General features: G+C 41.3%; 1 protein-coding gene and 1 long non-coding RNA gene across 2 annotated transcripts in view; one reads left to right on the top strand and one right to left on the bottom strand.

Annotated features, from left to right (window-relative positions):
• Positions 1–12,622: 12,622 nt before the first annotated feature.
• Positions 12,623–22,557, bottom strand: nfkbiz (NFKB inhibitor zeta). Its single transcript, XM_033032715.1, has 12 exons — positions 22,049–22,557; positions 20,340–20,467; positions 20,070–20,103; positions 19,119–19,222; positions 18,164–18,873; positions 17,738–17,843; positions 16,626–16,772; positions 15,942–16,005; positions 15,494–15,669; positions 15,212–15,322; positions 14,803–14,970; positions 12,623–14,598 (listed from the first exon to the last, which is right to left on the bottom strand). The coding sequence occupies exons 1-12, from the start codon at positions 22,212–22,214 to the stop codon at positions 14,545–14,547; spliced, it is 1,968 nt and encodes a 655-aa protein (XP_032888606.1). The 5' UTR covers positions 22,215–22,557; the 3' UTR covers positions 12,623–14,544.
• LOC116980462 overlaps positions 20,964–27,948 on the top strand; it is a 24,789-nt gene continuing 17,804 nt past the window's right edge. Inside the window, exon 1 of the long non-coding RNA XR_004413972.1 lies at positions 20,964–21,487. This is a non-coding gene — a long non-coding RNA (uncharacterized LOC116980462). The remainder of the gene's footprint in view (positions 21,488–27,948) is intronic.

The following is a 27,948-nucleotide window of genomic DNA, read 5'->3' as shown; positions in this document are numbered from 1 at the left end:
AATCTACTTCAGTCTGAGAACAAGGTGGCGAGGTGACAAGAGTTGGGAGTGTTAATGGCTTTGGGCTTTCTTGTGTTTACTTGGACAAAGTGATGGTTCATAAAATAGTGATGCTTGCGCGTTGAAATGAATGATGTAGACATGGATTGGGTGATGCTGCTAAGAGAAGTAGTAGTCAGATAGCAGATGAGAGTTTGAATGCTCCAGCACCAAATTTGTGGGAGGTAGATGGAAAAGGCATAACTGGAAATCCCCGGATTAGGATTAGATAGATAAGAATGGAACCAATTGCAAGAACACAGACCAACTACCCTCAACATGTAATTTCCGTTGCCAAGTCTCCCACCATTAATATCCCAGTGGTCACTGTTAACCTGAAACTTCACTGGACCAGCTAGAAATACAGAAGCTGCAAGCACAGGTCTGAGATTGGTAACTTGGAGTGAGCACTTCAAGCCCTTTAGACCATGAGCCATAATTCTTAATTCGCAAGAGGGTGAAAAGTAACCAGGGATAGGTGGGAATGTAGTTGGGATTAATCAGGTCAGCCATGGCCTTATTGTAAGGAGCTGGCTTGTGGAACCAATGGCCCACCTCTGCTCCTAGATTGTGTGTCTGTTATTAATCACTCTAATACTTAAAGAGAAACACTTGGTCTATGAAAATAATTGGTTACTTTCATAGACATTGCTTCCTATGAACAATTACTTTGAATGACTAACTATAACTTTGTGAATATTTGAAAAAATACCTTTGCTAAATGTCAACCTGGCAATCTGCTTTTCAGTTTGGACTACTGTGGGTTGCAGTGGAGTTTCCATCTATATCTTTAAAACAATTCTAGATTCATAAAACATTGATGAAACGTGAAAGCATTTCTCTCCAATTTGAAGTGCAATTGGTGTTTGGTTGTTTAAACAAGTTTTTTAAATCCATTTCAGACAACATGTCACCTGACAAAAGCAAAAAATGAAATCCAGAAGAATCAAGATGTATTTAATACATCAGCTATCACAACCCCAGGTTTCTTTACGGCCAATAATGTACATTTGATCAAATTTGAAATGCAGGAAACAAGGAAGTTGATTTGCATAGAGCAAGCTTCCACACAAATAGCACCTCAGTCTTCAGGCTGATCATTTCTTAACAAGCATCTAATTATATTGTTTCTTATCTGGAAGCATTTGTGAGTGACTAAGGACTACTTTCTGACATTTGGCATTTCCACATTTGCTCCTTTTGTCGAGTATTAAAATGAATCAAAAAAGATAGTCGTAGAGTTGAGGATGTATAACATAGAAAAACATAGAAAATATGTGCAGGAGGAGGCCATTTGGCCCTTGGAGCCAGCACTATCTATTCATCGTGATCATGGCTGATCGTCCCCAATCAATAACCCGTGCCTGCCTTCTCCCTCGATGTGGCCCTTGCATTCTTTCTTTTATCTACACATTCTCTGCAGCTGTAATACTATCTACTGCATGGTTTGATTGTATGAATGATTCACCTTGATAGAAGGCAAGACTACGTTTTTCACTGCCTCGCAGTGCACATAACAATATTAAGCCAACACCAACATAGAACTGTACAGCATGCAAATAGCATAATCAAGGACGAGTCACAGCCTGGCCGTTCCCTCTTCTCCCCTCTTCCATCAGGCAAATGTATAGGAATGTGACAACGCACACCTCCAAATTCAGGGACAGTTTCTTTCCAGCTGTAATCAGACAACTGAGTTATCGTACCACAACCAGAGAGCAGTGCTGAACTACTCTCTCTACCTGTTTGAAGACCCTCGGACTATCCCCGATTGGACTTTGCTGGCTTTAACTTGCACTAAACATTATTCCCTTATCATGTATCTATACTTTTATGCAATGGTATATGAACACACTGATCTGTTTAGTATTTGTGCCAACTATGTTCTGCTGTGCTAAAGCAAAGCAAGAATTTCATTGTCCTATCAGGGACACATGACAATAAAACTCTCTTGAACTCTTGAAGTCGGTCTCTAACCAGAGACCGCGAGCTCCATGATATTAAAGTCTGCAGGCACTCGCGGTTGGAGCTCAGAGGTCGATCCCTGGCGAAGGGATTGCGGGCTCTGCGATGGTAAATCCGTAGGAACCTGCGGTGTAGCTCTCGAAGTCGGTCTCCAGCAAAGGCCGCCAACTCCTCAATGTTAGGCCGCAGTGCAGATGGAGATACAATACGGGGAAAAAAATCGCAACTCTGTCCAGGTTACTTGCTCCAGATTTCAGGATCGGCAGTTTTTTTGTATTTCCATGTCATTCGCAAGTCTGACCCCAAGTCTCTGAAACAGAGACATTTTGTAGAAGTTCTGAACTGAGAAGGAGTTACCAACAGAGGAAGAGTTTCAAGGATGCCCTTAAAGATTAATTTAAAGAAGTGCAGAGGCACCCATTGACGACCGGGAATGTCTGCCCATGACGGGCTCAAACTGGAGGAGGAACAGCACAATGGTGCAGCTGGTAGAGCTGTGGCCTCACATGCCAGAGACCCAGGTGCAATCCCAATCCTGGATTATGTCTGTCGAGAGTTTGGAGTCCCACCTGTGACCATGTGAGTTTCCTCCAGGTGCTACAGCGTCTTCCCAAAGGTGTGCAGGTCGGTAAGTTAATTGGCCACTGTAAATTGCCCTTAGTGTGAAAGTCAGTGGTAGAATTTGGGGCTAGTAAGAATGAGAATGACGAGAGAAGAAAATAATTGGATTAATGTAGGATTAGTGTAGTTGGCTGGTTGATGGTTGTTTTGGCCTCTGTGGACTGTACTGTATCCCCATGACTCTGAAAATGTAGGATGGTATAGAGAACTTCAAGTCCGTGCATTGGAAGCACACTAAAAACCCTGTGTGAGTGGCAGAAGGAATGCACCACTCTCAAATTACCCTCTTATCTGTTGTATCTTGAAACCCTTGTCCTTGTGGGAGAAACTGCAGATCTCACATGGACTTTATTCACTGTCTCAGAGTCCACTTCTTTTTTTGTGTGCGTATGGCGTGCACAGCCTAAAGTTGCAGGACAACTTGTTCTATTTGATCTTATGTTTGTGCATGTCGGGTTGATTGCATTAGTCGAAACAGGGTGGACCACGTGAAGGTTGCAATCCCCCACCCCAGAATCCACTCAACCAGAGTAGAAATAAGTTATTTTTGATTCAGCAGCATCGCCTAATAAAAACAGTTGCATCAAATTATAGATCCCATTCCCAAATCCTATTTTGGAGAGCATGCAAGTATGAAGCATGAAGTATTCATCATGAAATAATGCAATATTCTGCCAGCCAATTCTAACGTGGCAATTGTCCAATCCAATCCCGCTTGTTGGCAATTATACCTCTGAGTAGCACAAGACTGTCACAGATCTTCTCTTGTCAAGTACAGTGCATGTAAACAACCTTCCCCAGAGCAAACTTGACTGGCAATGACCATGGACAGAATCTTGTAAGATATATTACAATGAGATGTCACCAAATTTGATCTCTTCCCACTCACTTTCTATATAGCGAGATAATGCCCTTTCTCAAGGATTTTAACATAGAACATAAAACATCTAAAAGTACAGCACAGCAACAGGCCCTTCAGCCCACAATGTCCGTGCCAAGCTAAACTTATCTCAACTGCCTGCACATGATCCATACCCCTCCATTCCCTGCACATCCATTTACCCATCTAAAAGCCTCTTAAAAGCCACTGTTGTGTCTAGCTTCACCACCACCCACGGCAGCGGATTCCAGGCACCACCCACCTCCTTTAATCTTTGTAAAAGACTTACCCCACACATCTCCTTTAATCTTTGCCCATTTCTCCTTAAAGGTATGCCCACTAGTATTTGTATTTCCAACCTGTGAGAAATGTTCTGACTGTCTACCCTGCTCCCAGTTGTTCTGGGACAATCCAGTCTCAGAGAACCATGTACAATTCAGCCAGAAAATAAGAACTTCCAGCAATTGTATTTGTTTAAAAGGAACAGATACACCATGTTTAGTAACAAATAGCTGGTGCAGATTCTCCGCTTTATCTTATGTTTTAGAAAGAGGACTGGGGGACCATGAAATCAAGATTACCTTGACTTTAACAATGTGGGCACTTGTGTTTGCTCACTTCCCAAGTTTATAAAGGACACCTGTTTGCAATGTGCTGGTGATTGAATACCACATGCCGTGAAGAGATCCTGGCTAAGGATCTTTAGCAAATGACAAAGTATCATTTTTCCTGATAGGAGCTACAGACTCTGGCATAGATGGAGCAAGATGGACCTGACAGAGGAGATGCCCATGTCACAGGAATACTCCAGGTCAGTCTCAAACAAAAAAGGTGCCACAATATTGCCATTGATGTCAGGGTAGGTCTGTGGTCAATCTTTACAGAAACTGTAAAAAAGGAAATTTGATTCGAAAAGCAGAAGCTCAAGCAAACGCATCAAAGGGTGCTTGCCCCATAAGGAAACACGTGTGGCAGTTTCTAAATTGACTAATATTGAGAAGCTGAATACAAATTCTAAAAAGAACTTTCTCGTCATTGTGGCTCATCATTTGTTACCGTTGATTAACTATCTTAGTAACAAATTGGGGTTTCCTCATGCATTTAGCAATAAGAGTTCCCCCAACATCGCTTGACTCAGATGTTGAAATCGCTCAGGGTTTCTCCAAAGGTTAGTCTTTGTTTTAAAACGAACCAAGTTCTCACAGGCTTTCCCCAGTATGAACACTAGGTTGACAGATCGTGGGCATCGGACTTTTTGATCAGATAAATACCAAGCTAAAAATATTTTCTGTTAACAAGGAATTAAACAAAAAACAGATTAATAATTAATAATTTATTGGTATTTCAAATGATTTTATATGAATCACGTTAGTCCTCAAAAACTCAATTCATTTTAAATGATTATCATCAAAACTAGTAACTTTTACATTTGTTACCCAGAATATATAGACTATCCAAACTCACATATTTTTCAAGATAATCTGAGTCAGTTGACTTCAGTTAATCAGTTCCAGTTATTTACCTATTACTTAGCAGCCACTTGCTCACCATTATAAATGAACACCTGTAGATATGCTTGGTTCTGCATTTAAATATTATCGATGTCAACGGAAATTTTCTACTGATATTCAGAATATTTTAGTTGAGAAACCAACCAAAGTCACTTTGTTCTGTTTTCTTCTTACCACTTCACTTTATTCAGTAAAATTTTCACAATCAAAGAGTCAGGGCAGAGTTTTGGTTTTGTAGCTACAAATAGCCAGGAAATTACAACATCATTGAAACTGAGCCCTCAGAAAGTGAAAGTCAAATTCAAAATGTTGCCCAATGTTGATTTTACTTCTTCATTTATCCATTGCATTATATGGCTTGAGCAGTGTGTCATTGCAACATAGGGAGATTTGAAATTTCATTCATAACTACTCGCATTTGGTCATTTGGTATCATATTGCAGAGCAAAACTAAAACAATTTTAGCTTTGCAGAATTTTGCTGACCACAGAAAATGTTAAAACATTAAATATCTTGTGTAAGAAGGAACTGCAGATGCTGGTTTACACCAAAGACAGACACAAAATGCTGGAGTAACTCAGCTGGTCAGGCTGCATCTCTGGGGAAAAGGAATAAGTGGCATCTCAGGTCGAGAGCCTTCATCAGACTTTCAATATATTTGTCAATATATCTATACCAACCCTGAGCTGGACCAGCGCAAGATGGGGATCTTTTAAGAAATTATAAAAGGGACATTATGTACATACTTGAAAATAAACTGGGAAAGAATAGGAATATATTACTAATTAAATGCTTTGTTCAAAGGAAAGGCACAGACATAGAAACATAGAAACATAGAAATTAGGTGCAGGAGTAGGCCATTCGGCCCTTCGAGCCTGCACCGCCATTCAATATGATCATGGCTGATCATCCAACTCAGTATCCCGTACCTGCCTTCTCTCCATACCCTCTGATCCCCTTAGCCACAAGGGCCACATCTAACTCCCTCTTAAATATAGCCAATGAACTGGCCTCGACTACCCTCTGTGGCAGGGAGTTCCAGAGATTCACCACTCTCTGTGTGAAAAAAGTTCTTCTCATCTCGGTTTTAAAGGATTTCCCCCTTATCCTTAAGCTGTGACCCCTTGTCCTGGACTTCCCCAACATCGGGAGCAATCTTCCTGCATCTAGCCTGTCCAACCCCTTAAGAATTTTGTAAGTTTCTATAAGATCCCCTCTCAATCTCCTAAATTCTAGAGAGTATAAACCAAGTCTATCCAGTCTTTCTTCATAAGACAGTCCTGACATCCCAGGAATCAGTCTGGTGAACCTTCTCTGCACTCCCTCTATGGCAATAATGTCCTTCCTCAGATTTGGAGACCAAAACTGTACGCAATTATGAATGTGTTTACAAAAAGACACAAAGTACTGGAGTAACTCAGCGGGTCAGGCAGCTTCTACTGAGAACATGGATGGATAACGTTTTCCGCTGGGACCCTTCAGACTGATCCCAAAGGAGTTAAGTAGATGTAATGTATGTGGAGAGTGGTGGTATTGCCTTAGTTTTATCTAGTTCTATTTATAGTCATAGAGTGATACAGTGTGGAAACAGGCCCTTCGGCCTAACTTGCCCACACCAATCAACATGTCCCAGCTACACTAGTCCCACCTGCCCGAGTTTGGTCCATATCCCTCCAAACCTGTCCTATCCATGTACCTGTCTAACTGTTTCTTAAACTGCGTGCTCAGCCAGGCCATTGGACTGCGGGTACTCGGGGCTGCTGGTGGTGTGGTGAAAGTCCCAGGGTTTCGCGAAATCCCTGAAGAGCTGACTGGAGAATTGAGTTATGTTGTCTGAGAGTAGCTGTAGGGGTGCTCCTTGGACAGAGAAGTGGCGAGTGAGTTTTTGAATGACCATGGCTGAGGTCGGGCTGCTGAACAGGTCGATTTTGAACCAGCCTGAGTAGGAATCGACTAGAACCAGGTATCGTTTGCTGTGCCACTCGAAGATGTTGGCTGCTACTATGGACCAGGGTAAGTCCGGTGTGGGGTGCGGGAGAAGTGGTTGTTTCTGTGGTGAGGGGGGGGGGGGGGGGGGTTCAGGCTATTGCAAATCGGGCAGGCGGCAACTTTCTCGAGAATGTAGTCAGCCATGTCAGGCCGGAAAAGCATACCTTTTGCATGTTGGAGGGTTAAGGGGCTGTCCCACTTTCACAACCTACTTCACAACCTTTTTTACTCGTGGACATTTTTCATCATGCTAGAAAAAACGCCCCAACCTACTTGATGCCACGAGTACCTACGACTAGCATCACGGCCTGCTACGACCTCCTACAACCTCGTGACAGTGGGACAGGCCCTTTATTTCTGCAGCAGGATGGCTCTCATGGACAATATCGAAGTACTTGCTGTGAAGAGACGTCGGGATAACTGCCTTGTGTCCTTTCATTATAATGCCGTCTTGAATGACGGACATCGTGGACAGAGTGGAATGGGCGGACAGCCTGCGGCAGGTGGTGCTGTTTGTCTGGCCAGCCGCGGCGGATGATAGTGGCCAGCAATTGTAGCCTTTTTTCTGCAGCTGTTTGTGCCACTAGGATGGAAGGCCGGAGACCATCATAACCGTGTACCCCTCGTGCTCACCATCAGAAAGGTGGATGGCTGTTTGTCGGGTTGGAGGCAGGTGACTAGTAGGGTGCCTCAGGGATCTGTGTTGGGTCCTTTGTTGTTTGTCATGTACATCAATAATCTGGATGAAGGGGTGGTAAATTGGATTAGTAAGTATGCAGATGATACCAAGATAGGGGGTGTTGTGGATAATGAAAAGGATTTCCAAAGTCTACAGAGTGATTTAGGCCATTTGGAAAAATGGGCTGAAAGATGGCAGATGGAGTTTAATGCTGATAAATGTGAGGTGTTACACCTTGGCAGGACAAATCAAAATAGGACGTACATGATAAATGGTAGGGAATTGAAGAATACAGTTGAACAGAGGGATCTGGGAATAACCGTGCATAGTTCCTTGAAGGTGGAATCTCATATAGATAGGGTGGTAAAGAAAGCTTTTGGTATGCTAGCCTTTATAAATCAGAGCATTGAATATAGAAGCTGGGATGTAATGTTAAAATTGTACAAGGCATTGGTGAGACCAAATCTGGAGTATGGTGTACAATTTTGGTTGCCCAATTATAGGAAGGATGTCAACAAAATAGAGAGAGTACAGAGGAGATTTACTAGAATGTTGCCTGGGTTTCAACAACTAAGTTACAGAGATAGGTTGAATAAGTTAGGTCTTTATTCTCTGGAGCGCAGAAGGTTAAGGGGGGACATGATAGAGGTCTTTAAAATGATGAGAGGGATAGACAGAGTTGATGTGATCAAGCTTTTCCCTTTGAGAATAGGGAAGATTCAAACAAGAGGACATGACTTCAGAATTAAGGGACAGAAGTTTAGGGGTAACATGAGGGGGAACTTCTTTACTCAGAGAGTGGTAGCGGTGTGGAATGAGCTTCCAGTGGAAGTGGTGGCGGCAGGTTCGTTGGTATCATTTAAGAATAAATTGGATAGGCATATGGATGAGAAGGGAATGGAGGGTTATGGTATGAGTGCAGGCAGGTGGGACTAAGGGAAAAAAATTGTTCGGCACGGACTTGTAGGGCTGAGATGGCCTGTTTCCGTGCTGTAATTGTTATATGGTTATATGAAAGGTGTTTTACGCAGGTTGGGCGAGGTGCCCATGAGAGGATGTCAGCGAAGTGCATGCCCTTACCGCGCTTGTAGGTTAGTCTGATGTCATATCTCTGTAGTTCCATCATCATGCATTGTAAACACGCTGGTGCCGTGTGGATTGGTTTACTGAGAATACTGACCTGGGGCTGGTGATCGGTTTCAACTGTGATTGGGTTGCCAAAGATAAAGTCCTTGAATTCCTTGCAGGCAAAAGTTACTGCGAGTTGCTCCTTCTCGATTTGAGCGTAGCGCTGTTCAGTGTCGGTCACGGTGCGGGAGGCATATGCAACTGATCTGGGACCCTTCCCGTTGTCTTGTAGGCAAGCGGCGCCCAGTCCATAGTGGGAGGCATCGCAGTTGAGGGTGATGGGCAGTAGCGGACTGGGTCTAAAAATATTGGTTGCCAGGAGACAAAGGGGGCCCACCCACAACTACAATGCTATCATTTAACAGGGGCCCACTTCCCATCACTTGCTATCACTTCATCAGGGGCCCACTTGCCATCGGGCAAGCTGACACCCTGGCCAGTCCGCCACTGGTGATGGGTAATTTGGCATCGAAGTATGTGAGGGTTGGAGCGCAAGACATTAGTTGTTTGAGGGTTTCAAACGCCCTATGCTGGTGTCGGTGCCAGGACCAGTGTGTATCCTTGTGGGTCAGTTGTCGCAGCGGGGCTGACAGCTCGCTGAAGTTTGGGATGAATTTTCCCAGGTAGTTTACCATGCCTAGAAATCGTTGGAGATCGGTCACATCCGTAGATGATGGCATTTTGTTGATGGCAATGGTTTTAGACGGGCCTGGCCTGAGTCCGTTGTTGGTGAACACGTGGCCCACATAAGTCACTTCGTCGACCCAAAACCTGCAATTGAGGGGGTTGAGTTTGAGATTTCTTTCCACACGATCCAGGACCTGCTTCAAGTTTGAGTCATGCTCTTGTGCATTGCGCCCGGCGATCAGGATGTCGTCCATCATTATGTCGCATGGGTAGCCAGTAAAGAGTTGTTCCATAGTACGTTGGAAAACTTCACTGGCTGAATTGATGCCAAATGGCATTCGTAAGAATCAGTAGCGTCCGAAGGGCGTTGCGAATGTGGTTAACATGGAGGATGCACGGTCATTTGCCAAAATGAGTTATTTGCATCTAGGACAGAGAAGACTGTGGCTTTATCCAGGCTTTCTACGACCCCTTCCACCATCCACATCGGATGGTGTGGTCGTTTGATGGCAGTGTTTAAATCTTTAGGGTTGATGCAAATCCTTATTTCGTCTTTGTTCTTCTTGACTGCTGCAAACATAATGGAGACCCAGGCGAAGGGGCTATTGAGAGGTCCTTTGGAGGCGTAGGTTCGAATCCCACTTCTGACACCATTGTTATCATTGATCCACAACAACCCACACAGAGTGAAAGATCAGTCTTTATTCCATAAGCAAACAGGAACATTTAAACTGCCAGCCACTCTCATCCAGTCGGTGTGGAGAGCAGGCTGACCTTCATAGTGTAAAGCTGTGTAATACCATGTAAAGGTTGGCATGCACATATGTGCAGTGGAGATTATAAATGGCATGGATTAGTAAGGGTTAATCTACAGCTGCTCAGCTCGCACTAGCAGATTTTACAAGGCAGCTACTAACCTCCAAGATTCTCATGTAGACAAAATGTATGTCTCGAGGAAACCTTTAAAAAAAAAAAGATATGGCATGGAAAAATGGCCCTTCAGCCCTTTGAGTAAGTGCCAACCAACGATCCACATACACTAAAACTACCCTACACACTAGGTTTACACTTTCTACCGAAGCCAATTAACCTATAAGCCTGGAGTTTGGGAGGAAACTGGAGCACCCAGAGAAAACCCACATGGTCACTGGGAGAATGTACAAACTCCATGCAGACACCACCTGTAATGAGGATCGAACCCAGATCTCTGGCACTGTAAGGCTGCACCTCTACCGCTGCGCCACCATGCCGCCGAAAAGTTAAAGTGTACTTTATTGGTCTCTCTGCCCACTCACTCATTCTGATCATCAAATAAATGAATGGGCAAAATCATGGCAAACATAGCTTAATGTGGCTACCAGTTTCTATTAATAAAAGAACTGAAAAGTGGCATATTATTTAAAGCGGCTATAGATTGGAAAGTACATATGAATAAAGAGATGATGTTGTCACACGTAGGTTTAGCGAGCAGTTTAAGAAGGCAAACCTACAGTAAAGTGAGTGGTGTACCTGTGGAAGTTAAATATATTTAAAAGAAAAATTGAAACTTTAAAAAAAATCAAAGCATATACGTGGTTTGGGGAGGAATCAGTGAGATAGATGAGTGACATGAATAGCAGAATATGCTTGAAGGACCAAATGCCGCTTTATTTTCCCGCTGTCCCGCTGAGCTACTCCAGCATTTTGTGTCTATCTTCGATTTAACTAGCATCTGCAGTTCTTTCCTTTAGACAAACACATTTTTCTTTGTTTGTCTAAAGCAAATTATTATGCCCTATACTCTATTGCCATTTATGGCTTTCTTATTGTGCCTAGATTGGCTATCATATTGCATTAGAATTTACCAGTGCCTTCCTTTTAAAGTACCTCCGGCTCGGATACATGCTAAAAAAGGAAAAAGTTTGATATAAACGCTGGTACTTCTTAACATTTGTCTGTAAATACCTGTGTGAGGCTCTTTTGCATTTGTTTCCCAAATGCCAGGCACAAGCCATGAATCACCTAGGTGTTCTGCCACTGGTCATTCCAGTTCATAGGAAACACCCAATGTTTTTTTTATTTCACACTCCTGGGAAAGCACCTGTTCTGTACTTCCCTGTTCGTATGTAGGTGTGAACCAGTCCTTGGGATTGTGTGTTATAGTACAGATTAAATATGTAAGAGATTAGGCACTCCTTTCTTTCTGGATTCAAACTGTTCCCTTATTTTTAAAGGAGCCTTTGTCAGAATTAGTACACTATTAGACATCATTATGTTTTACTACATCACAGTGCAACGTAGCAACCCCACTCTACAATCAAGTTCAAGTGAGTTTATTGTCATGTGTCCCTGATAGGACAATGAAATTCTTGCTTTGCAATATTGTTTGTGCAAGCATTGATTAACCTTTAAACAATCTCTATGCCTCAGTGCAAATAGATTAACTCACCAAAGTTGAAAATATTAAAAAAAACTGCTGTCAGAAATCAACCATAAAATATATATTTTTTAAATGAAGGAATCTGAAGCTTTAGGCTGCTCAATCCACTGATCTACATTTGTATTTATATATGTTTCAGTGGCTGGCACACTAATAAACATGGCCACAAATACATAGAATGAAACTATGAATTTAACTGCAATGAGTGGCGAAATAACATTTCAGAGCAGACATAAATCAAGTAATGTTTCTATTTTAGACACTTACTATCATAAGGATTTTAGGGGGTGGAAGATTGCAACCTTCACGAGGTCCGCCCTGTTTTGACTAATGCAATCAACCCGGCGTGCGCAATCAAATAGAACAAGTTGTCCTACAACTTTAGGCTGTGCACGCCTTACGCAAGAAGAAGATAAGGATTTCAGTAAATGTAATGGTGCCATGTATTTTTTTTTTTTTGCAGTACATGCAGAGGTTCTGACAAAGACTTTTGCCTCCAAAATTTGGGAACACACTACAGGAGGGGGGGGTGGAGGAGGTGGTATCACAACATTTAAGAACAATTTATATGAACATTTGAAATGCCACAGGGTAGAAGGCTACAGGCCAAGTGCTGGGAAGTGGGTGCAGTGTAGCTAGGTACCTGATAGCTGGCACAGACATTGGGTCAGAGGGCACGTTTCCATGCTGTATGACTGAGTTTAATTTCTCCTTATTCCTAGCCAGGAAGAGCCAAAATAAGGAAATATACTGACACTAAGATAATCAATGTTTCAAATCTTTAATATAATGTTTCATCAAATGACAGAATTTGTCCACAAGACATACTTCATTGAATGATTTTACAAAATATCCCCACAAATTCATTATTGGCACTTTAAGGCTAAATTTAATCCATCTACATGTAATGATATAAAGTATAAACAAATTTAGTTTAAAAATTACTATATAATCAAAAGGGAAAAAAAAAATCAGGCATAGTGAGATTGGGAAATACAAAATCTTCCTAAATGAGAAATACAACTATATATCGATTGAAACAAACATACTAAACACAAATGTGTTTATATCCGAAGTGATCTCAGATATTTGCACATACAATTTTGTAGTCATCCAAAATTCTCTCTATTTTGTCACTTTCTTTCAGCACGAGTGCAGCAAATGCCATTACTTTCACCTTCCAAATTGTAACCAGTAATTCATCCATCAACCAAAAATGTCCTAGTCAGCAGTGACTTTAATATTTGCCATACTACTACCCTTTTTCATTAAACCTCTTTCCTCCTTGTAATGATCTTCATTGGGTTTTTTTTAAACTTCAAATGTATTAATTAGTATAATCTCTCTCAGAATCTCCTGTGCAAATACCTAGAATAAATCCAACAAATCCTTCCTGTTAGAAGGAAAGACCACCTTGCCAAACAAATTAAGAAATTTCCCAAATAGAACTGTGCACTTTACAGAAGTAAACTCCTTTTGCTGCATCAATGGTAAATTAGAATTGACCCAAAAAGATCTATATTCACACAAATGGACGAACGAAGGCAAATATCCACACCAGTGCTGAAAAACAAAGCAACTTCTTTCAAGGCATATTCTTATTAAAACCATATCTCCTGATTTACCTGACCATGGCTTCAATACAGCTGTTTTAATGTTTTACCAACCTATGGGAAACATTGAATTTGGATATATCTAAACATCCCCCACAGATGTATTCCTAGTTTCGAATAACTAAATACTCTGAATATTGTATTTACGACAAGATATGCATCAGAACATTACTATATGTTGCACTGATCATCTGTAATAATTTTAAATCGTCATGACCTGGATTTTGTTATTTACATTGAGAACAAAACTGCCAGCCACTGCAACACTAGGATGCATGTCAATAATGTGAAGTGGCTGCCAGTCATTAATACTCTTCTGCAATTATGTTACTTTGCCCTTAAGTCTAATCCAAGTAAAAGCAATGACTGGATGAAAGTGCCAAGTATATACATACTGTCCTCACTGATAACACCCTGAAAATGATCCACTGTTCAAGAGAACCATTAAAATGGCATTTTCAGATATAATTACTAATCAGCAAACTCACGCGCTTACATCTGCGGATTATAATTAATCAATATTTCAAATATAATGCAGCAATAAAAAAGATTTTTGTCAAAAATGCATTTCTGCTTTTGCTTAAATTTCATGTATGTTACAATGTTTATTTTGTGCTCTATAAAGTGGTGACAACCAGTTTAAAAATATATTTCATCTCTGGTTTTTGGTCCATCAAAAGTTTGGAATCTGATTGACTGCTTTGCTCAATATCACTGCTGCCAGAAACCCAAAACAAGGTATGATAAGGGGGACCCAACTTATAGGGAGATAGACATTAGGAAGCATCACTTTACTTCTGACAACAAAATCCAGGCGGACAGATCCAAAGTCAACTCAATCCCTTCTGTTAACTCTAAAGAAGGAAAAGGTGCACAATTCTAAAAGCATAAAAAAGGTTAATACTACCATTAGAATGCTTTTGTTTACTAAGTACTACACAGTAGTCAACAATTAAAGTTTCTTTAAAAGAAACAACACACATTTGCTCATAACTAGCAAATTTCTCTGTACAAAACTAACAAGACTGCCTAACTGACAGCGAGGGTGGCGAGAAACATCCCAAAATAGGAAGTCAGAAGAGGGACATTCTCGATTGGGCAGCTTTACCCTTCAAGATCCGTTTAACCTGCAAATGAGAAGCGAGAGTAAGCAATTAGACTTTCAATATTGTTTCACTTCAGTTAAAATTGTTTTTTGAAGGAAGCTACTTTTTTTCCCCCCAACTATTAATTAGCTTTTATGAAGCTATATTTTGGGTTGCTAATGCAGTCAAGGCTCCAGGTACAACTTTTTGAAGAATGGGGAGATTTCACCACAACTGCTCACTCACCTCTTCTCCTCTTAAACCATCTGGTACAAGATGTACTGGCTGTTCATTCTCCAGGTTTCTGGCACTGGGATCAGCTCCCTTTCTCATCAGAAGCCGAACTGCATCTACCTGACTGAGCCGGTCTTGCATGCCAGCTGCAATGTGAAGTGCGGTGTTCCCATTATATGCCTGCAAATAACAAAAACACACTTTAGCCAACAATAGGTTTTAATCCCCTTCACATCAACATAAAAACACTCATTCTGAGCACTCGTATGTTTAGTGTAGTGGCTATCATCAGTTAGATGTAGTGCTGCCTGAAAATTCATCAGAGCCAACTAGACATTGAAAGGCATCAAATGTTTTATTCTTTTCAACAAACTCCCTTTATTGACTAAGTGGTTGCTGGTTGCCTGGGTTGTAATCTTACCTTGGCATTTACCACATTGAGACTGGTGGGTTGCTCAAGAAAGCAACGCAGAAGTTCGACATTCGTTTCTTCTGCAGCCATATGCAGAGGAGTGCGACCACTCTTCCGATCCTGGGGGAAAATAAGACATAGATTTGAGCTTTTTAAAAAGGCAAATCATAGATTTGTTCAGTGACAAAATAATTATCATTTAGTTGACTTACTGACAACACTGACTGCCCAGAGCCATTTTAATTGCACCTGCAATCTCTATTGCTTGATTAGAGCCTAATCCAAACTTACCCGAGTTTCAATAGAAGCTCCCATCTGTAATAAGGCTTTAATCGTATCCAACAAGCTCTTGCTTGTCATGACCAGTTCTTGTGTCTCAACAGATAGAGGTTGCTGATGAAGTTTACTCTGAAGCTCATGAGCAATGTGATTCTGGGCCAAGACTGCACAATGTAGAGGAGTCATACCTAAGATAAGAGAAACATTCAAAGTTCGCATCACAATTTACAGCTGCTAGTAAAAGCAAAACAATTTCTATAAAACAATGCTAATTATTTTGGTCAAAAACTATTCCAAAGTTCCATTTTTCCTTTTTACCTTTAGTGAATATTATTTGAGAAATTGCTGTCTGGTTCAAGAAAACAATATAGCATTATCTGACTGTTGAAAAGTGGTGTCTACTAAATTTATTTTGACAATGTTTAATCTGGCTATTGCTTGCGCTAGAAATAGATCTTACCATCAAAGTTTGTAACTTCCAGATTGAAATGCTGACAACTTAGCGATAAACCCTTTTCAATGCCCTGCAAAGGAACAAAGATAATCTGTAAATAGTATTCAATTTAAATAAAGTATGGTGCGTATTGTTACTTAATTCAAATATTACAACAAATGAGGCACAATTTGTTTGAGTAAATGCACAAGATCATTAAAAAAATGATATGTATTCACATAATGGCCAAGATACAAAATTGCCCAGAGATGCCAACATAAAAAGGGCAACCAAATAGAAGAGTTAAGATATTTTTGCAAAAAAAAAGATCGGATTTCCTGGGTTGACAAAAGAACATTAGGAAAGCTGTTTTAATCACCTCCAGCACTTGAGCTCACTGGCATAATTAAGAGCATATTATGAGGTTTGCCAGAGTGTGGATTAAATGGTGGAAAGACAAAAAATATTGGAAATAGTGAGGCAAACGTATCTTTTTTTTTGTCCTTTAGGTTCCAAAATAATGAATATTTCCAATATTCCAAATTACATGAAATCTTTGAAAGATACATTTCTATCCATAATATTTTATGTTTGGGAATTTAATGGAAAAAACATTTACAAAACGTGTCGGTTTTTACATGTATCAGCGGCCTCTTGAAGATGAGGCTTCTATGGAATCACGTTGAAGAAAGAAGAAAAAAAAACACCCACCATAAGCACATGAAAGTGTCCCTTTTCGGCAATGACATGCAGTGGTGTTCTACCCCAGCGATCCGAAGTATTAACTTGTGCTCCAAGGGTGACCAGGTCCTGGACAATCAGGTGCTGGTTGGCAGCAACAGCCACTTGTAAAGCACTCTTTAAAAGAGAAAGGAATGTTTGACCAACTCATACAAGGAAATGGATGGAAAAAAAAACAAATGCCAAACAGATAAGAAACTAGTGTAATAAGCAAACAGTGTAGCTATTGCACAATGCAAGTCATGCAGTTATTGAAAAACAAATCCATTTCATTTAAACATTAGCAAGAAAGTGTATATTGAGAGATTATTGCTTGCAACATGAATGAAGCTGTAAAACGAACAGTGACACAAGAGACACAGATGGCAGAGCTGCTGCAACAGTGTCAGTAACCAGGGATCAATATTGACCATGGGTGCTGTCTGTGAAGTACAGTGCCCTCCATAATGTTTGGGACAAAGACCCAATATATATTTATTTGCCTCTGTATTGAAATTGGGGGGGACTATGTATAAACATAGTTGTAATTTCTACATGGTGAAACCAATATGTATAAAAAATACCCTTTAATAAAATCTGACAATGTGCACTTTAACCACATGTGATTTTTTTTCTCATTACAAATCTCAAATTGTGGAGTACAGAGACAAATAAATAAATGATGGGTCTTTGTCCCAAACATTACGGAGTGCACTGTATATGCACATTCTTTCTGTGCCTGCATGGATTTAATTCAGATGCTTTGGTTTTCTCCCACATACCAAAGATGTGCAGGTTTTTTAGGCTAATTGACCACTGTAAATTGGCATGAGTGTGCATGGAGTTGATGAGGAAACAGTATACAAAATTATTGTGAATGGGTGATCAATGATCAGCGTAGACTCGTGGGTCAAAGGGCCTGTTTTCTTGCTATATCCTTAAAACCAAACCTAAACAAACTACATAAATCGATTGAAAAAATAGATTGTAACAATTTTTTTTGGGGGGGGGAGAATTTCTGTTTAAAAATCAATGTTTCCACCATTGCCTTTAAATCCTGACAATGGTTTTTTTACATGGCTGATGTGTCAATGTATGCTTACCTGACCATTGTGTTCCTTAACATCTATCATGTTAACAGCAGCCATCTTCTTTCCAAGAACATATGCAAGAGCCCGTCTGCCCTGTGCAGCAGTGATGTGTAAAAGACTGGAACATAAACAAAAAATAGATTATAAAGTAAAAGCAGCTTATAATATCAGTCTCTTTCCTACACGAGAACTCAACCACTGCTCAAATTTTTAATTTTTGAAAATTAAACAACATTTTTACCAGCATGCCTTCATAAATAATATTGCTTTCAGTACTGCAATTTCAGATTAAGAAACATTGAATTTCACTATGAAAATACAATTATATTTTCCAGAATGTCTAGGGAACAAATCTAAGAAACAAGTCTTACAATGAGGTACACATTGAAAACTGGGCACAATAAAACACATCAAGAACAAAGATTTAGAGACACTTACGTGTCACCATCAGAGTCTTTGGAAAGAAGTTGCACTTGAGTAAGATGGAACAATTTCTTCTCCTCTTGTTCAAGTTGCCATTGAAAAAAGGACTTGCCTTGAGTTTGTGATGGATAGTACAAAGAGGCATGCTGCGACACATCACCCTGGGGGTTAGGCTGCAGGGAGCCACAACTTGGCATATAAAATTCAGACGATTGTTGACTGCCCACAAGCTGGTCACCAATTTGAGGAAATGATAACTCCTCGGGCATGGATGGATTTGGGTGCATTGGAAAAGCAAATGTACAATCTGGAAAATCACTTGGCATCTGGTGAAAACCTAGGACCTGTCCACAGGGGAGAACTTGCTGGAAAGTTGGAGATTGGTGGACAGCTTGATATGGCTTCAGGTCCTCCTGTTGTCCAGAAATTTGCGGCGGACTACGTACTGGGAATTGCTTAAAGTCCTGGCACAGTTCAGAGGCTAGATGGCATTCATGGAGTTGCTGCATACAACTGTTGTTGCGGAATTTTCCTTCCTTATGGAAAGTTTGATCATTCTTGGCAACATTGGCCCAGTTGACCTGGACAGTATTCAGAGAAATCTCATGGGTGTCATTCTGCAACATTTTAATTATGGCCTCAAGAACATCTGGAGTTACATCATTTCGTGATTCAGTTTTATGGGCTCCATCTGAATTCTCGGAGCTTGGAGTCTGGGGCGGAGTCTACATTGAAAAACAAATTAGACAATTCAATTAGTCAAATAAATGATCTTATTTAAAAATTACACCCTATTTGACAACTGCCGTAGCAAGTGCGTCATAGTTTCACTGCCTTGTCATAAAATGACCATTGTTGTACTCTGGATTCCCACAAGCATTAATATTACTGTCATGTGCAAATCTAGAGACTACACCAAAGAAACAACAAAAGCAAGACTATATTTTGAACAAACATTGGATATTCTTACCAGTGGGTAGGATGACGCAGGCGTTGCAGATTGCTTATATGGAGGTGCATCAGTTAGGTTCTCCAAAGCTGATCTTTTTTGGCCACTCAGGACAGTTCTTATTTCTGTTCAGATCAATAAGTAAATTATGTCATGGATTTGTACAGCATAGAAACAGGCCCTTAGGTCTACCGCTTTCATTCATCCTTAAGCCCATCTACACTAATCACACTTAGATTCGTAGTATTATTCATCTTAGAAACAGACCCTCCTCCCCAATCCTTCTGAGCTAACCAAGTGCCTTTCTGAACTAACTCCATTTACCTGCATTTGGCCCACATCCCTCTGGCTTGCTCATCCAAGTCCCTGCCTAGATGTCTCTTCCATGCTGCTAGTTCTCCTACCTCCACTTGCTTTGGTAGTTCATTCCAGCTAAACCTAGTTTTAAACACTCCAAGAATAGAAACAGGCACTGGCTATCTGTCCTATCTATGACTCCCATGATTTTATATAGCTCCATCATGTCATTTCAGCCTTCTTCACTCTGGGAAAATCAGGCTCATTCCATCCAATCCCCCCTTTTAACTCAAGCTTTCCAATCTAGGCAACATCATTGTGAATCTTTGCCACGTCCTCTCTAGCTTAATCACATCCTTCCACTTGCACAGCAACAAAACTTCAGGTGTAGTCCCACCAATGTTTTGTGCATCAGCACCATGACATCCCAACTAGATTCATTGGCAGATGAAGGCACGCATTACTGATTCATTCTTTCACACCCTGTCAACTTGTGTTGCTGCTTTCAAGGTACTATATAACTGTTCCTGAGATCTCCCTGTTCAACAATACTGCCTATGCCCCTGCCATTCAATGTATATCCTGCTCATGTATAACTTCCCAAAATACTGTACAGCACATGTTCCAATTTGTTTTAAAAAATAACATCTACAAATTTGCAAGATAATTACTTACGAGAAAATGGCTCTTCTGATGAATTTGAATGAGTCTACATGGAAGAAGAAGAAAAAAAACTAAGGATATAGATAATTTTCCCAAATAACTTTCCATTTGATCTAAATCCAATTGCTGTTTAGTCAAAGATAACAGGAGATTGAATTGCTTAATGTTAAAAGCAAATTTTAGCATTTAAGCAAGTGGTGAATTTTCAAATGTTTGACTATTTAAACAGATTTATTGCAATTTAACAAAAAAACTGAAAAAAGAAAAATCAGACAGACTTACCAGGTGACTTTCCAGCTTGGTGTCTGAGTGAGTGCTCCTCAAGTAATTGAGGAGGTCCTTGACAGGATGCTTCACTCTAACTCCCTGGAAGGGTTGTTTCACAGCCCTTGCTGTTCCCAAGCAGGCCACTAGAAAAGGAAATGCAAGGATGAGCATTTTAAACAGCGGCAGTAATGTATTTTACACCCAAGGAAACACAGCAGCCATATTAAATCCAGCCATCTCCGACAAACAGCACTGCAGTAAAGACCAGATACTCTGCTTTGTGCATTGACCCTAAGGGAGTGGGTGGACTTTAGTTTCACTTTTTATCTGGAAGTTATAGTCCAGCTGCAAAGAATCAGCCAAGATGTCCATGTTCAAATCTCTCAAATTGGACTTGATCCTGGAACCAACTGAGTCTAGGGCAAGGCGAGAAGTTGGAACAACAGCGTCAAAGCAGAGGAAATTCTAGGGCTGCAGATCAAGACAAGACAAGAGACATTTATTTGCACATGTACCAATTGGTACAGTGAAATGTGTGGTCACCATACAGCCATACGAATAAAAAGCACAGAACACGATAGTCTTTAACATAGACATCCCCACACAGCGGAATCAAAGTTTCCCACTGTGAGGGAAGGCACCAAAGTTCAGTCATCCTCCTCTGATGACTCGCCTCATGTGCCTGAAACAGGCAAGAATACATGTTGTCCAAACTAACCTAAACCACAGCTGAACTAAACATCAGGAGCCACCATTCCAAATTAATAATCTAGAAATCTAAGAACTTTGATCCAGTTCGAACAATTCTTAGTCATCATTTTACACCAATTAGACTGGATCAGTAAACGCGATTCCTTCGTACAACTCGAAAAATGAAATCAAATTCTTGTTCCAGACCACTTGGTATGTCAGATTAAATTCGCCAGTTTTATTTTGAAGACTATTAAATCAGGTGCAGTCAGGGAAAAGGATTATTATCTCCCAATCTTGTTCTATTAAAGTAGCAAAATAACGCTTTAATTTTTTTGTTCGCAAAATAATCCCGTTCACTGTTGTCCGACGCAGCCCCGCCTTACTCATCGATCAACGCAAACTTCTCTAACTGTTCAATTATTTACCCAATAATTGAGTAGCAGAGAAGTTGACGAGGCAGAAACAAAATGGTCAGTACCAGGCTAGAGGAAGTACAGGGACAAAAAATGTTACTGCAAATGGAAGGGTTGGCAGCGGGGGGGGAGTTAGAAAAGTGGCGGCTTCACCTGTCCCGGTTGCTAAAGAGAGGGCACGGTTGTACCTCTGCCGACTTTGGGAGGGGGGGCGGGGTGAAGAGGATGGATAGGGGGTGGGTGGGCGCCACTGGGCCTGCAGGATAGATATGGGAGAGGTAGCTGGAAGACCAAGGGGGAAGGGCAGCTGTATCTGCACCCACTTAGTTTGGGTTGCGGGGAAGTGAGGGGGGGGGAGGGAGAGGGAGAGGGGTGGAGAGAGGGAGGGGGAGGGAGTACAGGGCCACCGTGCCTCGACCAGCGGGAGCGACTATAATCTGGGCGGGAGAAACTGCTAGAATGGAAGGGGGAAGGGCGGCAGGTCTACCGGACTGGAGAAGGGGGAAGGGGCGTTAAGCTTCGTGGGCAGGGGGAAATTAAGAGGATAGGCGGCCGAACCTGTAAGGGCTGAGTGAGGGGACGTGACGCTAACTGTGGCAGGAGGTGTAGCTGTCATACCTGGCGACGGGACGCCGCAGCTGGACGTCTCGGACAGCGGCGAGGCGGGCGATGGCGGCTCGCTGGCCGCGGGGGAGCTCTGGTAGAAGGAGCCCAGGTTGATGGGGCTCGACATCAGCCAGTTCTCGCCGTCGTTCGAGTTCTCGCTCCCTCGGTCGAGGATCATCCTTCGGGCGGAGAAAGGAAAGGCGGAATGCGGAGGTGGGGACGTGTTCCAAGCAGCTCCGGGAGGTCACCTAAATCTGCAGAGCTTCCTCTTGTTCGCAGCTAATGCACAACCCACCCTCCGACACAACTATTTTTTTCTGCGGCGCCTTCCGGGAGGCAGTCTTATTATGTCCTCCCTTCATCTCCTATTCGTCCCGTCTGACGGGGAGGATCCCATGAAGGGGCAGGAATTACGGTAAGTGCAAGAACAGCCTTCATTACTGGCAATGATGATATGGGAAGGGGAGGAGTAGTCCGAGGTCCCATTGCCAAGACTACAAGGTTGTCCCTCTCGAAGGGCGATCGGCGGTGACGCAGGGAAGGAACAAACAAAGAACAAAGTGCAGTTCCTTCATAAACGCAACATAAAGTCATAGTTGCTTCGCTCTATGATCTTTGGTTGCTTCCGAATAAGGCGAAGTTTGGGCACGTGAGCAAGTGCTCGACCCCACCCAACAAAAAAAGGATTCAGAAAGGAGTCACAAAAAAAATAAGCGGTGATACTTAAAATTATGTGACATAGATAATGATGGGGATAGAAACTTAGAAAATAGGTGCAGGAGGCCATTCGGCCCTTCGAGCCAGCACCGCCATTCGTTGTGATCATGGCTGATCGTCCCCTATCAATAACCCGTGCCTGCCTTCTCTCCATATCCCTTGATTCCACTATTCCCTAGAGCTCCATCTAACGCTCCATCTAACTCTCCCTCCCTCTCTCACCCTCCCCCAAAAGAAGATTTATAACCAGAGTGCGTGTTTCTCGACCCGGAATGTCACTTATCCAGTGATGCAGCCTGACCCGCTGAGTTATTACAGCATTTTTAAATCTATTTAAGCCTTTAAGGCAAAGATTAGGTGGATGGCGTCGCTGGTAGTACTGCTCCCTCCCTCTGTCGGGTGGGGTTTTTCCTCCCACGTCCCAGTGACGGTGCAGGTTTGTTGGTTAATTGCCCTCTGTAATTTGCTCCAATCGTGCGATGGAGGTGTTGAGAAAGTGGGATAACTAGAACTAGTCTGAACCGGTGATCGATGTTCGACGTGGACACGCGTGATCCGAAAGGCCTGTTTCACTGCCGTATCTTTTAATCACTCAAAGGGATTTGATATATATTTATTTTCACTCTGAGGGTGAAACGGGCGGTTGCATGGGATAGGCGCAGGGCATTTCCTTGCCAATGTACTTGACCTGTCAGAATTGGAACATGTAGGTTGGCAATTCCAGATCTTGAGCCTTTGGAATAGAAAGCATTGACCCCAATCTCTGAGCAAAAAAAATAATTAAAAATGAGCAGGGGTCAGCCTTGGACGAGAATAGGTTGGGACTGAATGGACGGGTTGATGGAGGTTGGAGGGATGCGAATGCCAACTGAGCATTATGGTATCACATGTCAACGCCGATCTCTGTTCGTGGTCAGAAGTGCACTGCTGTGTGATACACTATGTGGTAGAAGTCTGGTCTCCATGCCACTGGACCAAGACTTTGCTCTGTAGAGCCCTTGTGCCAGCTGATGCCCATCTAACATTATAAAATTAATATGCAGGTATCTTCCACCTGTCAGAATTGGAGTGGAAACAAGTCATAATTGATTGTGAGGCATTGCCCGAGAAGAGGGAGTTATCATGGATGGTAAATATTGGAGGATATCACAGAGACTGTTCTGGTGCATATTATGACACGGCAGTAGCTTTTTAAAAATAAATATAAAGAAAAGCAGGGAGAGGGGGATCAGTCAGGAGTGTGTTGGAATAGTTGAAATAAGGTATTAGGGGAGGAGGGTATATCAACCATTGAGGTATCCTTCAACCATTGGGGAGAATGCAGGAAAGGGGTACTGATTGTGAATGATCAGCCATGATCACATTGAATGGCGGTGCTGGCTCGAAAGGCTGAATGGCCTACTCCTGCACCTATTGTCTATTGTCTTTTGCTAGTTCTAATTTTAACTCAAAACAGATACAGACACAAGATTTGTACGAAGAACTGCAGATGCTGGTTTACACCGAAGACACAAAATGCTGGAGTAGCTCAGTGGGTCAGGCAGCATCTCTGGAGAAAAGGAATAGGTGATGTTTCTGGTCGAGATCCTTCTTCAGACTACAGGGTTCGACGAGACAGTAGAAGGGTCTTGATGTGAAACATCACCTTTCCTTTTCTCCGGAGATGTTGCCTGTCCTGCTGAGTTACTCCAGCATTTTGTGTCCATCTACAGACCCAAGGCATTTCTTTCAGGGTTCTCACTTGCTGTATATTTCCAGCAGTTTTTGTTCCCATTTCACTTATCTTATATGCGTTTATTTTCTTTTAATCATTATTTCATTATTGATCAAATGGAATAAATCAAAATTCATCACATTGCAAGTATTCCAACTGAGGATTCCCCTCATTTCATTGTCCAGTCCTTTCACTGCCTCCAATCACCCTACCCCTGCCATGTCTATTCCTGTCCCAAGCCACTGTCATGCTGAAACCTTCTGTTCACAACCTGTGGCTTATTTAGCCCTGAAGTTCCAACTCAATGTCCTCTGTCACAGTGAATATTGATTGCATCCCCTATCTTTACCTCTACCTCAGCCTATATGTTGCTAAAATCTCACCCATATTCCACTTTCTATACTGAACCTTTCCAATGTTCTCCAGTTCAGACTCCGCTCTCCCTTTCTAAACTCAGCAGCTCATGTTCCAACTCTCACCATCTCCCACTCATATTTCCCTTTGTATTCTCTGATCTACATTGGATTCCAGTCCACCAGCATTTGAATAAAATTCTCATCCTTTGGATTAAATCACTCAATTTGCTTCATCTATCCTATTTCCATACCTCTTATAGTCTTATTGCCCTTCAAGTAGCATCTCTCCAATTCTGACTTCCCTTCACTAACTGCTGACAGCTGCACTCAATAATTCAGCATGTCAGGCTGAACATTTCTCATTTTGGGAGAACATGAATAAATGATGTTTCAGGTCAGGACCTATCTTCAGATACATTAAGTGTGAAGAAGGGTCCTGACCCAAAAAGTCTCGTTTCCATGTTCTCCAAAGAGGTTGCCTGACTTGAGAAGTTACTTGAGTAAAGCAATAATCCTGATAATTGATTTATCTATTGAATGATACACCATTTCGACTCTTTGGATGAAATAATTATTTCCCTTTATATTAACCTCAATACCTATATTTCCATTTACCTTCTGAATTAATCAAATCCATAAAAACAACATCTATAAACTGTAGGTACACAAAATTGCTGGGGAAACTCAGCGGGTGCAGCAGCATCTATGGAGCGAAGGAAATAGGCGACGTTTCGGGCCGAAACCCTTCTTCAGACGGGCGAAGGAAATAGGCGACGTTTCGGGCCGAAACCCTTCTTCTATAAACTGTACTCTTTTTTCACCAAAGTCCTTCAATCAGTTTAGTCAGATATTATTTACTTCTCCTTTATTGGCTCAAACTTGTTCAAGTTAGAATTATTTTGACTTTGCTGAAAGTCTGTAGTAATTTCCTACCTCTTATATTAGATTATTTGGCCTGTGGATTTGTGATTTATCTCTCTCCATTTTTTTTTTCACCTCGCTCCAGTTTTTCAACAGGGCTATTTCAATTGAAATCCTCCAGTCTTCTGGCACTACACCCGAATCAAATGATTGAGGTCAGTGTTGGTACTAACCATCACTACACACGGGAACCTAAGAATCCATACCCATGGCAAAAATTGTTTCATCATACTCAGTTCTGACAAAGTCATAGAGTCATGAAATGATACAGTATGGAAACGGGCCCTTCATTACAATTCATGCACAATGACAAAGATGCTCCATCCAAGTTATTTTTGAGACCACCGGAAACAGTTGCTCCGATTCTCTTTCCACAGGTGCTGTCAAGCCTGTTGAGCTTTGAAAGCAGGTTCTACATAATTTATGTGATATTTCCTCGTAATTTAGCTCTTGGAGTTCAGATAGATTTCAAGCTCCAATGTCAAATCATCCTTGCAAATGCAGTGAACAAAACTGCTCACAGTACTCTGGGTGTGGACTTGCCAGAATGTTGTATTACAGGATTTTAGTGTTGTAGGTCTATAGCCCAGGATTCTTAACCACGTTGATGAAAGGTTATTGATTTTGAAACATGGATACTTTTTTTTCTCTCCAAAGTTCTAGCCTGACCTACTAAATATTTCCCACATTATCTGTATTCATTTATTTTGCCTTTTTCAATATTTCTGTATATGTCCTTGAGATTTTATTAATGGATATACAAGTAGCTGTAATTCTCTATTATTATTGCTAAAGCTTCCAGACATTGTATTGCATTGATACTATTTTGTGTTGTAAGTGTTCTAGATACGTCTCTTTATTTATTTTACAGTTGCATATCTTTAAGTCAAACAGCAGACATGATGAGGTGGCTTTCTAAAATTCAGCTGACATTTCTAATAATTGTGCCTCTCTGATTACATCCTGCTAATTTGAGGGTCTGCCCATTATCTCTGCTGTGTCGTTTGCTGCTCAATCAGTAACTGGTCAATAATTTGATTTCAATTCCATAAGTTTTTACTGTAGCCAACAGTTTCTTACATAATATGTTTCAAATGACCCCTGGAAATTCACATAAATAGCACTTTAGTCGTCTATTAACATATTCAGGTTCACCAGACCAAACAAACATTTTTACTTAACCTGACATAAGTCCACGGTGGTTATCTCTCCACCAGGTGTTGAGTTATTCTATCATTTGCATGGTCTCTGTAATTGCGCAAACATAGATAAAGGGCTCTTTGGTCTGTCTTTCAAGTGCTCAACCTATCTATCTCCATGACCATCTTCATAATTTTAAATTCCGAAGTTGTACTGAACCGATTGGAAAAATTGATCGTTTGGTTCCAATGTTTGAGGACGTTTGACTCAAAAGGAACCAACTGTGTAGTTTACAATCCGTTCACTACAATTCTTTTATACTTTCAATTACTTTCTTTACAATTCTGATATAGGAACCATCATTGTCGTTTATCACTCTTTAGTACTATTAATTTCTTCTTTGCTGATATTTAGTCTTCACTAAGTCCCTGGGCTTGTGTAACTTTAGTTTCCTTACGTGTTTGGCATGTCATGCTCCTTCTCCAAAGCAAATATTAATTCCTAATATCTGCTATTTCTTTATTATTATCTATAGAAACATAGAAAATAGGTGCCGCAGTAGGCCATTCGGCCCTTCGAGCCAGCACTGTCATTCAATATGATTATGGCTGATCATCCAAAATCAGTACCCCATTCCTGCTTTCTCCCCATATCCATTGATTCCTAAGAGCTATATCTAACTCTCTCTTGAATACATCAATATACATCATCTAAAGTAATAGCATCTCCTTGCTTCTAATCATCCTGTTTCTCCAAGTATTGAGGAAGACATTTTTGTATTGATTTTGATATTCCATATAAGTTTCTCCTAAATTATTTATTGTATGCATACTCATGATCTTGTGTTTGCAGCTTGTAGTTTTCAGACTAACCTACATAGGAACCCACATATCTTAAATGTTGACTCTTAAATGTTTCTTAAACGCTGTGATGGTAATTACCTCGACTACTTCCTCTGTTAGCTCATTCCATGCACATCCAATCCTTTGTGTAAAAAAAAAGTTGGCCCTCTGGTTCTTATTACATCTTCCCCCTCTCACCGTAAATCTATCTCCTCTGGTTCT

The sequence above is a fragment of the Amblyraja radiata genome, chromosome 14, assembly GCF_010909765.2.
Source record: "Amblyraja radiata isolate CabotCenter1 chromosome 14, sAmbRad1.1.pri, whole genome shotgun sequence".
Taxonomy (NCBI): Eukaryota; Metazoa; Chordata; class Chondrichthyes; order Rajiformes; family Rajidae; genus Amblyraja; species Amblyraja radiata.
This window is presented reverse-complemented; position numbering and strand designations above follow the sequence as displayed.